Genomic DNA, 12,662 nt, shown 5'->3' with positions numbered 1-12,662 from the left:
CTGCCGCTATTCGCATTAAAATACTGGAAATCTAAGCTTACTGTAAATAAATTAAAGCGCTTCACTCACCCAAATAAACAGTTTTCAGGAGGGAAATCTGTGTAAATTCACATCCAGACCTCCTTTGATTTTTAAAAGTGTGTTTTTTTATTTTTAGAATTACAGTTTTGTTTACTTAGGTGCACCATGATTCATTTCTGACCCATATATGTAATAATAAAAAGTACTACCTGAAACCCTTAAGCAAAACCCTTGACCCTCGTCCCATACACGTTTAACCCAACACTGAAACAAACCGAATCCTTGAATTAGGGATGTCTTTATTTTTTTAAATCTTTAATAACTAACAAGGAGACATCGAGGAAATATTTCATACAAAAGTATGGCTAATATAATCTTTGAAATGAATCGATTCTTTTGAAATAAATATTTGTTTGTGATTGTTATTTTTAATTGCAAACATCGAGACACACAGAAGTGTAATACTTCATACAAAAGTATGGCTAGTATCATATTAAGGATGGAATGTCTCTTTACTTCACTTTTTGTCAGTTTGTTTCTTCTTCGGTGGCAAAACAACAAAAGCAGTTGGAAAAGAACGCTCCCAGTAAGGGTTCAAAAGCCGGTTGAGTCTACTGAAATGTGTTTTATTCTATGGACAGGTTTTTAAAAGCAGATGAATTTTTGATCTGTAAGCAAAAATACAAACAAATGAATCGCTGCTAACTCATAAAAAAGTAGAAAAAGAGCAGAGATGCACTATGCGATGGAGCAATCCACAGGTCAGCTTACCGACTTCAGAATTAAAGCCTCACGTATTAAAACTTTACAACAGGCGATATGAAAAATGTACACCTTGCTTTGCTTGTTTTTTTTTTTTTTTTTCTCTTTATCATCATATTTTTTTTACAGCTGGCAGAAAATACTTCCATCTTTTTCCCCATGTTAGCTTCGACACTGTAAAATGTCCCTGCTTTACTTCATTTCTCTCTTTCCGTAAGTCTGTGGTGTCAAGGAATCGTGTAAAAATACATTACTCATTAAACCATTGGCCTGAATCCTTGGATTTTGCAATTTCTCCTTAAAATATCCTTAAAATATGCACTTTTTATTACACAAAATGAAAAAAAAAAACAAAAAAAAACTGAACAGAAACATAATTTAAATTCATTAAAGTTTTGAGGTAAATACAAATACATAGAAGGTTTTTTCCTTTTTTGGGGGGAGAGGAGTGCTATTTATACACGCTTGAGCCGACGAGTTTCTTGAGGAGAAGTCGGTTAAAGGAGAAGTTCTTCCCTCTCCTCTCAGCTCATGTACAGCAGGTTCGAGAGTGAGTTATGTTCCTCTGTTGAGAGCAGAGCAAAATAAAAGTTCCCTTTGTGTCCGTTCTCTCTGAAGGGGCTGAGAATGTATGTAAAGGTTCATCTACAGAAACTTGAGTAGGAGGAGGAGCAAACAGAGTGGGCTTAGAAGGTTAGTGTGTCTCTGCCTTCTTTAGCAGTTTTAAAATTCCCGTTTTAAATCCGTTTATTCCTCTGAATTATGAAAAGCTGTCCGAAACAACAAAAAAAGTCAATTCAGCAATGTCCCGTCGTGGTCCTTAGTAGGACAGTAACCAGTGGTGACCTTGTAAATAAAGCTTTACTGTTAAATTAAGAGAAAAAAGAGAGATTTGTCACTGTAGCCGATCCAGCTGTCACTTCTGGCTTCGATAATGTCATGAAACAGTGTCTTAAACCTCAACCATTGAGATTAAAAAACAAACAAAACAACAACCAGGCACTCCGTTCCTCACCATAGCTCTGTCTATTTTATAGACAGAAGTCCAGGCAAGACCTTTTTAGTCCATTTCTTTCTCTATTTTACACACGTCGGGGGTATCCATCTAGAACAAAGGACAGATCTTTTGTAAAACATTCTTATTTCTCTTATTTCACACACTTCTTAAGTGCAACTTTGGAAAAAAAAGCCACTTTGAAACAGCGCTTTTTTTTAAAAACAAACTTCTTCCTCTCTGAGTCGAGACTCTGGGATTCAGGGGGGTTTAGTAGATGCTGACTTGCGAGAGGACTTGGGCGTGGGCCTGGATCTGGGAGGGGTGGGGCTGGGGGGCCGGCGGCGGGCTTCCGAGCGACGCCGAGTGGGGGGCCCCGGGCGAATGCTGAACGGGCGAACACTGCGACTGGTGCTGCTGCTGTTGCTGCTGATGCATCTGATGCATCTGCTGCATTTGCTGCATGTGTTGCATCTGCATCTGCTGCTGTTGTTGATGCTGCTGATGTTGCTGATGTTGCATTTGTTGCTGTTGTTGTTGCTGCTGCTGCTGCTGCATGTGATGCTGCTGCAGCTGCTGCTGCAGATGATGCTGGAAATGCTGGTGCTGCATCTGCTGCTGAATCTGCTGGTGATGCATTTGCTGCTGCTGCATCTGATGGTGCTGCAAGTGCTGCTGCATCTGCTGCTGCTGCATGGCTGCGGTGTGCGGCGGGGGCTGCATGGGCGGGCTCATCTGAGACGGCACGGCCGGCTGCGGAGCGCCAGGACCCATCTGGCCCAGCATCTGCGAGGGTACGCCGGAGCCCATGTTCTGGTGGGCCACTGTGATGGAGGTGACGATGTGGCTGTTGCCCACCCGCATCTGCAGGGGCTTGGGGGCGATGGCCCGGGGCATCGCCTGCTGCTGGAGCGCCTGGGCCGCGGCCGACATGGAGGGGTGCTGAGAGAGAGGTGAGGACAGCGGGGAGGGCATGACCAGGCCCGGAGACAAGCTGGTGGAGGCCAGGGTCTGCTGTACCGAACGGATGGTTTGAGCCTCGGCTGATTCTGCTGCAGCCTGTAAAAGAGAGAGAGAGAGAGAGGGTATGAAATATGCTATTAAATATATTTCTCTATGGTATGAAATATATTTTTCTAAATTTTTGGAAGCTTGGGAGTCTCTGTGTATACATCAAACATAAATTAATATTTAGATTTTTAATAACAAACTGATGAGTTGAATCAGAAGTTTTAGAGCAAGAAAGCACCAAAACAGGCAGGAGTGCATAAACAAATAATGTACTTGCATAACATTGGCAACAAAGGCAAAGAAAACATTGATTTAGTTTACAACACGAATATACTAAGAATATTTACAGCCATATCTTTTTTTTTTTACATATTCATACACATATACACACTTTTATTGATGATTCACTTGTACATCTCATTGTACTTGACATAGATAAGTCTTGCAATATTACATTAAATTTAAATAAACAAATACATACCTAAAAAATAAGCTAAGGTATGGTGTAATAACCAATTAACTAAATTTGGTTGTCTGTGTCAAAGAAAGTTAACTCAATTAATGGAAATCTATCTGAAAGTGATACTTTAAACCTCTTGACTTAGTCCTGCCCATTTTGGTTATTTATTTATTTGTTTATTCATATCCTGTGAATTCAGATATGCAGCTCTGGAAAAAAAATAAAATCAGTGTGAAAGACTGGTGGAGGAGAACATGCCAAGATGCATGAAAACTATGATTAAAATCCAGGATTATTCCACCAAATATTGATTTCTGAACTCTTAAAACTTTATGAATATGAAGTTTTTTTTTGCATTATTTAAAGTCTGAAAGCTCTGCATTTTTTTCAGCCATTTCTTATTTTCTGCAAATACGTGAGAAATGGCTTAAATAAAAAAATCTATATTTTGTAACCAATAAAATTAAGTCTCAGTTATGCGAAATAATTATGACCACCTCCTTGTTTCTACACCTCTTATCCATTTTTTTTAGCTCCACTCTGCATAAAGGACCACTTTCAATAGTACTTCTATAACTACCCACTGTAGTCCTGTAGTCTGTTTGTCTGTATATTTTGTTATTATTATTATCCTCATTTCAATCTGTTTTTCAATGGTCAGAACCCCACAGAAGAGAAAAACACCACAGATCAGCTATAATTTGGTGGTGGGTGACTGTTTCTGAGCATTGCATTGACACTGAATGGCATGATGCTGGTGTGTTAGACTAGTCGTGTTAGTAGTGTTGGGATGGCATGAGTGGATCAGATACAGCAGTGCTGCTGGAGTTCTTTAACACCTCAGTGTCACCGCTGGACTAAAATTAAAAGTTCACCAACAGCATCTGATACGCTCAGTGGGGCTGAAAAAAAGTATAATGGGTGTAGAAAGAAGGAGGTGGCCATAATGTCACATTTAATCAGTGTATATTCTGCTTAAGAAAAGAAACATAAACACACTGTCTTTATTCTAGCTACACTGCCGAGGCTTAATTAAATTACAGCCTTCATACCTTGTCATACCAGCTTTAATATAATCTAAGCGTTCAATATAATCTCTCATCTGTTTCATAAAGTTCTCATAAATAAAAAAAGAAAGAAAAAAGAAAGCACGGCTCAGCAGTGAGATGTCACCGTGTGTAAGACGATCAAATATGCAAATATAAGCAAATAATTTAGCAGGCAGTATCAGATATGCAAATGCTACAGGCTAGCAGGCAGATTCTGGGAATTAATGAGGCATGCTCATTAGCTGGTTTTACAACCTGCTATCATTGCACCTCTGTTGTGCAGAGAGAGAGAGAGAGAGAGCACTAGAGAGAGAGAGAAAGAGAGGTTATGCAGATGGGGGGAGGCAGATCTCACCTTTGACACCAGGCTGGCGCGGTACGCAGCGAGGGCTTTCAGGTACTCCTTCTTGGCTGCCTCTGTTTTGCTTTTGTAAACCTGGAGTGACGAGAGAAGCAGCAAGGTGTGAGGAGCAGGTAATTAACAAGTGCTTCATCTGCTGAACGCCATTCAACATTCATTTTACAGAGTCTGTGATAGGAGGAAGTGTGATAGGAGGGCATGCTTTGTGAGAGCAGGTGTATAAAAAGAGAGAATTCAGAATTAGGAGTCTTTTGAATTTACGTCTGTATGAATTTACAAATGATCTAGGACTATTTGTGGGCAATTTCTAGATATTTATAGATATTTATTCTTCTTGTATTGACAACAAGGGTGTACCACATTGTGTCATAATGCATAACAATATCATCATAATATTTAAACTAAAAAAAAAAAACATATTGTCGCTGTCCAATGAAAAACACTTATCTCCAAAACAGCAACTTTACAAGAGAGAGAAAAAACCTTGTAAACTTTCAATGGAAGTCAATAAAAAAAGAGTTTATTTCTGGCCATTTTGAAGAGTTTCTATTGGTCCGTTCATTAAGAAATTGTGGCACAGTGTAGGGGACAGTTTGTCTGTTCATATTATGTAGTAAACTAAAAATCAACAAAAATGGAGATAAGTGTTTTTCATAGGACAGCAAGGATATTCTGATGACTATTGTATTCTATATTCTGTTGTCAGTCATTTTTTATTGTTTCACTATTTACTGCAAATTACCATTTTAAGCTTTAAATGTATTATCTGTATATACTGTTTATTTTTTTAATGTATATGCATGATCTAAATATTCTGTTTTTTAGTATTATGTTTTTTTTTTTGCTCCATTGCTTTATTTTTATGGTACATTTTTTATTTTCTTACATTATTATTATTTTTTGTTTCTAATTAACGTTATATTAAACTGTTATATAAAATTAATTTAGTTGTGGTAGCATATTCTTAAAATTAATTTAATATATTTTACGTGTTTTGCCATATTACCTAGATTATAGTAAGCGCTGAAAAACTATTATTAATTATTATACTATTTTTCTTTTTTCCCCCATTTTCTCCCAGTTTAGCTAGGCCAATTGTCCCACCATCTCAAACTACTGCATCAGCGAAGAGATACCTTGTGCTGAACTACATCACCCTAGGAGTGATGAGGGGGAAGAGCTCCATCTACCCACCCAGAGAGAGCAAGGCCAACTGTGCTCTCTTAGGACTCCGGCAAATGATGGCCAGCTGCATTACCAGGATTCAAACCAGCAACATCCTAATATTATTTTAAGACTATATTGACAACATTCATTTTAAGGCATATTGAGGCTAAAAGCAATGCTTTAAGAACATGAAAAATAAGAATTTAAGAATTTCATGAAAAATAGTTAGTCTAATAATTAGTCTAGTTTAAAAACAGGACAATTTTAATAACCTAATATAACTGTACTCAGTATGGGAGAGTGTTTGGATTGTTGTTTTTAATGATCTAAAACTACTGATGCACTTAAACTGTGATCATGTTTAACAAGATAAATATCATGTATACTGATATAATCTAATACTTTTTCCATATTACCCAGCCTTTATAGAACTTATAATTGCCTGTTGAAACTTTATACATGACTGCAGGTAATATATACAATCTGCTGGCAGATCACTAATTCACACTTGTAGTGTAAATGTAAAATATGTTAGTAGAGGTGACAGCTCACGTGTTAAAAAGAGGCTGATGGCAAATGTTCTTCATCAAATGCCATTATGAGCAGAGATAATGTAGATTTATTTGTTGTTTTAATATATATATATATATATATATATATATATATATATATATATATATATATATATATATATATATATATATATATACATATTTCTTTTTTTTTTTTAGTAGCCACTTTTGTGGAAACAACCACAGACAGGCCCACGTCTACAGGCCTGACACCCACAGTTAAGCACCCTGGTAATGCAGAATATGATGAACTTATGAATATACACTGTAAATCCCAGCTGTACAGGTTCAGCTGCAGCCGTTGAGTTATTTAAGATACCTGTTTCTGCTCTTCTCCTAGGCCATCCCACATGGAGGCCACGATCTTGGAGACCTCCCCGAATGTAGCATTGGGGTTCTGGCCTTTGATGGCTGCTTGAGTGTCTCTGAAGAACAGCGCGTAGGCCGAGACCGGCTTCTGAGGCTCGTTCGGGTCTTTCTTCTTCTTCTTCTTAGGCGTCTTTGGCTTCTTACCAGCATCTGGGGCCGGACGCTTCTCTCCGATCTGCGAAGGAGAGAGACGGAATAAGAGACTGACTCTCAGAAAGCTGCTTAATCTGCTATTTTTGCTTGAGAACATTCAGAAGAAGTTCAGAAAAGGAAGTACGGACAGGCAGAAGTTAGTTACTTCTGAATAGTTGCTGAATAGAGGAAAGAGAGAAACACACTCACCTTAGTTCCCTCGTCCTGATCATCTTCGTTTATTGAACTGGAAGGAGAGGGCGTGGCTGACTTGCTTGCCGGTGGAGAAGGAGAGGTGTGGGCGATGTTTGGTCCAGTCATGTTGAGGCCCAGCTGAGCATTTAGTTGCGACTGGTTAATGGTGGTCAGCTGGTTGCGTGACATCATAGTGTTTGGGCTGTTCATGTTGATGATCGAACGCATTACCATGGTGGGGTTCGGAGGGTACTGGCGCAACTGGGACTGTCCGATACCCTGTAACACACACACACACAGCACAAACTGATTATCAACTGCAACTAGTATCTAATTCAGCAATTACACTTTTGACACAATGACTGGTTTTAATGGCTGGCTTCTTTTAATTCTCTAGTCAGTCTCTTAGAGCTACATTACAAGCAAACAATATAGTTCCTATCAGTTATACCTGCTGTATCAAACCCATCAAACACAAATCAGAAAACTTTGAGACAGAATGAAAACATGTAAATACAAATATAATACTCCAAGCTTCTAAGTTTCTTACATTTATTTAGACTTATTTGATGGTAAACAGAATGAACCTAAATATGTCCATGTTTTGTCTGTGCAACTTCTGTCTAGATAGACTGGACAGTCCTTTCTGTCTTTGGTCTGGAGCGAACAGCATCAATTTCTTAAAAAGAAAAAAAATAGACTACCCTACATTCCGTACACTTATCTACACTGCAATAGACTCTCTATAATACCCTAGACTACCATAGACTACCTTCTATTTCCCTACACTATGTACACTATTCTATAGTTCACTATGTTCTCTATAATACCCTAGACTATCATATACTACCCTATACTCCCTAGACTACCATATACTACCCCATACTCCCTGGACTACCCCATGTCACCCTAGACTATCCTACACTCTTAATACTACCCTAGACTACCCCACATTACCCAAGACTATGGACACTCCCTATCCTATCCTAGACTACCATTTACTACCCTACACTCCCTAGAATATCATATACTACCCTATACTCCCTATACTATCCTAGACTACCCCATGTTACCCTGGACTATCCTACACTCTTAATACTACCCTAGGCTAGTCTATCCTACCTAACACTCCCTATACTATCCTAGACTACCCCATGCTACCCTATACAACCCTATACTCTCTGTACTACCATTTAATCCCTATACTACCCTACACTCCCTATAATGCCCAACACTATCCTTCAATCCCTTTACTACCCAGTACTATCTATACTACACTACACTCTATAGCTCAAGAAACCTGATTATCTATAAAAATCCATGCAGATAATTTGCAGATAATGCTGCTTTTCCTGGCCTGAACTGATAAATTTACAACGCATTATTTTTGGATGTTCTCCAACACAATTATTCACTGTATGAAATGCAAAAAGAAAAAGAAAAAGCAGACTTAGAACAAATTCCAAATCCTTCAAAAACGTCATCTAAACTCAAGTCCAAATCCTGACTGAAACTTAAAGAGAGCCAATAAAAAAAAAAAAAATAAAAAAAAAAAAAATCAAGAAAAGGGAACATGAAGTAACTTCAACTGCTTAAAGCAAAAAAAAAAAAAAAAAATCCAGTGATTCAGTCACAGGGGAAGGAAAGTTATTAAACATAATATTGTGCTATATATATATATAAATAATCTTGAATTGCACCCTAAAGAGACAAAACGGGACATGTGCAATCTTTATTAATACAAGCAGAACACATGCCTTTTGTCACTGCGGTCTAATAACCGCATGCCAAAAAGAACCAGTGAGATATTGCCCCTGCCAAAGGAATGTAACCGGTCTTCTGGGAAGCCACTGAGATTGCAAAGCCACAAAATCACATTAAGTAGAATAACTACTCCAGTAAGTCTGTGTGCATTTTGCCAGTGACCAAATAAAAATCCCATACATTTTCAGTTGCAGTCAGACATCCTGAAGGTTACGGCTTGTACTGGAGCTGGTGATGTAGGCACAAAATGATACGGCGGCGCATGTTTGGCGATGAAAATCTATCGGCTGGCAGGTTTCATATATCACACTTTGACTGCCAAAGAGAGGGGAAAATATTTCTGTATAATCAAGTCTATAAATCACCCGGCTCGAATGAGATTTGAAACGTGTCGCTGGCCCTCTCTCTCTCTCTCTCTCTTTCTGCTTCTCTCTCTTTCTCTGAATATAATACCCATGCCATCCTCATATATTTTTTTTTATCCTTTGAATGATATTCCAGCTATGGCAGCATTTTGTGTGTGTGTGTGTGTGTGAACGCTGATAGAGTGTGTATATGGGAGCAGCCAGTTCTGGGGGATATAAAGTGTTTTGCATTGATTGAAGTGAGTGGGAAATTACAGCAGCTGCCAGTCTCATACTGCAACATGATTAAAGAGCGAGAAAGTACTGGCACCAAACCAAACAAAACAGCCTCCGAGGACAGCAAGGTGATATTCTTTTATATTATCATTCTGTCTCTTTATTTCTACACTCTACTTTCTACTTTCACTCTCTTTCTCTCTCCCTTACTCATACACACACACACATATACAGTACTTACACACACACACACTGCCTCTCTCCATTTGCTATGCAGAGACTCCCACTCAATCTCCTCTAGTGTCAACACATCATAAAGTCTTGCACCTGGCCTTATTGCATGGAACCCTGTCCTCCAGAACAATGTTCTAACACCTTTTCACACACGCAGATTGGATTCGCCATCTTTTATTCCCTCCGCTCGCCCTCGTGCCAAATCCACTCCCTATCCGTAGGCTGTTTACACGGCAAATATATGGCAAGACCTGCTGGGAACACTTTACAATAAGAGTGAATTCATTCATTTACAGTGCTTATGACACTAATTGATACTGGTTAAGGTATTAATAGCCATTATAAATTATTTAACTCATGTATCAATTAAGCATTACAATTTAGTAATGTTTATTAATGTCTGAACCCTTTAAAACTGCTAAAATTGAGATTTGATCTTCTGAACAAAAAAAAATATTTGCTTAAAAACTTTTATGGGAAAAGTATCTTTAGTTAGATTGTCTTTTCAGCTACAGCTGTATTTTAGCAAACTTATACACTGTGTTATATCTGTTTTATTGCTCTTTTATATTTGCATTGTTCATTGTAATCTTAATGTGGTTTTTTGGTAGACAATTTCAAGATCTGTCCAGGGACAACGGATGAAAAATAGCCATTAGGCTAATTCTGGTGCATTTACAGTAATGTTAATTAATGTACACTGTCCCTGTTAAATAAACTATTAAATACTAAAAACAAATCATTGTTATTTATTTATTATTGTTTAAAATTGTTCAAATTGCAAATTTGTTTTTGTAAGTTTTAGCAAAAGGAGGCAGAAAACATGTATCTGATTTTATTTAATCAATTATAAAATATATTATTACTTATTTAATATTTGTTATTATTTGTAATACTTGTTATTGCTTTGATTGCATATGATTATTTTATTTTATTGCATATATTATAAAGATACATTTCTATTCCTCTACCACAATGGTGTTGCAGCCATATATGGTACACTTGGCTTTAGAAGGTTGACTAGTGTCAAAATTGCAATAATCAGTTGAGAAATTAACCTCCCTTAACCATTTAACAATATTTATTTCTGTTATTTGTGACCCTGATTGTTATGTGTTACTGACCTGCTTTACATTAACCCTTTAACTTCTGCTGAATGTCACTCCCTTTTGGTAGAGCACATAGAATATATAGAACATATTATATATATATATATATATATATATATATATATATATATATATATATATATATATATATATATATATCAACAATTGGGCCATTAGTACTAATCAGCAGGGGTATTTTAGGCTAATACTACTCACTTTAGGTTACTGTGTCTTTCAGTAGAGTGGAGTTTCAGTTCTTATTTAGAAATCACTGGAGACATGCTGATGACACTGTTAGCATTGTCACGGGTTAGCATTGTTAGCAAAGCCTGTTCATAACTCATATACAGCGTCTTTATTTTAAATCAAAACAGTATGGAAACATGTTTACAGAGAGAGGATCGACATGATTTGCGTAAGACTGATTTAATGAGACTCAAAAAGGTAGAAGTGATAATAAACTATAAGTATAATAAAACTGCTTTACTATTGTTGATGTGGGGGCAGCCATCTTGGATTCTGAACTTGGTTGCTTTCCCTGGAGTAATTCTGACCTGTAGGAGCATTCCAGTTCAAATTCCCTACTTTGACCTAAGAAATCTCGACTTCCCAGTTCAAATGAGGTGCAGCATATGTTTTTTTAATATTTTATTACTATTAATAATTTTGTATTTTGCTTTGTGTCTGTGTCTCTTTATGTCATCTCAAATGTTTTATAGATGTGCACATGAGAGAGGATGTTAAAGGGTTAAAACCCCTGCAGAGCAGAATGTGTTTTAAATGCAGTGTGAGTGTATGAGTGTATGATGACTGAGGCGACTGAGTGTGTGAGTATGTTCATTACTAAATAATACAGTTCCAGAGCTTTAGAGCTTTAGAACATTTCAATGAAAGAGTAAAAGAAAGAAAGAAAGAGAGAGCAGTAGAAAAGCTTGTAGAGAAAAAAGCATGCATAACAGAGCGGGAAAGAAAGAGAGAAAGAGAGAGAGAGAGAGAGAGAGAGAGAGAGAGAGATGCATGCCGTGTTCATTAGCTCCGACCATCTGTGTAATAACTCTTCAACACTGTCCCAGCGGTGACACTCACCTAACAGCAACCAAACACTGAGTAAAAGGAATGATTTCTCTCCAGGCTGTACAGTGGGAAAGCGCCATATGGAAGTGAGTTAAAAAAAAAAAAGCGGGGGGCATCAGTGAAATGTTTGAAGCTCTGTGGGTCAGAGTCAGGGCTTGTTAACAGCAGGCTTCTGATTATATCATATGAAATGACTTAAATAGCCACACTGAGACTTATAAGACAGGTCGTCTTCAGTAAATTGGAAAAAACTGCAGGAATACAAGCACATAAAAAACAAGCCAAATATGTAATGTGTTTTTATGATTACTTGGTTGAATGGGATTACAAAAAAAATTGCCAGTAAAATTTCAGAACAGAACCATGTTTGTAATAATAATTATAATAATAATAAAAAAGCCTTCACTTGATATTAAGCATATAAGAAAAAAAATACAGTTCTGGAAAAAAATAACATGGATGATCACAAGCCATCAAACCAAACTGAACTGCTTGAATTTTTGCACCAGGAGTAAAGGCATAAAGTTATCCAAAAGCAGTGTGTAAGACTGGTGGAGGAGAACATGGCAAGATGCATGAAAACTGTGATTAAAAAACCAACCAGGGTTATTCCAACAAATATTGATTTCTGAACTCTTAAAACTTCATGAATATGAACTTGTTTTCTTTGCATTATTTGAGGTCTGACAGCTCTGCATCTTTTTTGTTATTTCAGCAATTTCTCATTTTCTGCTAATAAATGCTTTAAATGACAATATTTCTATTAAAAATTTGGGAGAAATGTTCTCCATCGTTTATGGAATAAAA

The 12,662-nt window shown here is 37.2% G+C and overlaps 1 protein-coding gene across 1 annotated transcript in view; it reads right to left on the bottom strand.

Moving 5' to 3' along the window:
* Window positions 1-626: 626 nt before the first annotated feature.
* tox3 (TOX high mobility group box family member 3) overlaps window positions 627-12,662 on the bottom strand; it is an 89,748-nt gene continuing 77,712 nt past the window's right edge. Inside the window, exons 4-7 of the mRNA XM_015605234.3 lie at window positions 7,109-7,372; window positions 6,717-6,941; window positions 4,653-4,733; window positions 627-2,836 (exon numbers count right to left, since the gene is read on the bottom strand). Coding sequence (XP_015460720.3) covers window positions 2,048-2,836; window positions 4,653-4,733; window positions 6,717-6,941; window positions 7,109-7,372 — 1,359 coding nt within the window. The 3' untranslated portion in view covers window positions 627-2,047. The remainder of the gene's footprint in view (window positions 2,837-4,652; window positions 4,734-6,716; window positions 6,942-7,108; window positions 7,373-12,662) is intronic.

Source organism: Astyanax mexicanus, chromosome 23 (assembly GCF_023375975.1).
Source record: "Astyanax mexicanus isolate ESR-SI-001 chromosome 23, AstMex3_surface, whole genome shotgun sequence".
NCBI lineage: Eukaryota > Metazoa > Chordata > Actinopteri > Characiformes > Acestrorhamphidae > Astyanax > Astyanax mexicanus.
The sequence above is the reverse complement of the archived record's forward strand: the minus strand, read 5'-3'. Positions and strand labels throughout refer to the sequence as shown.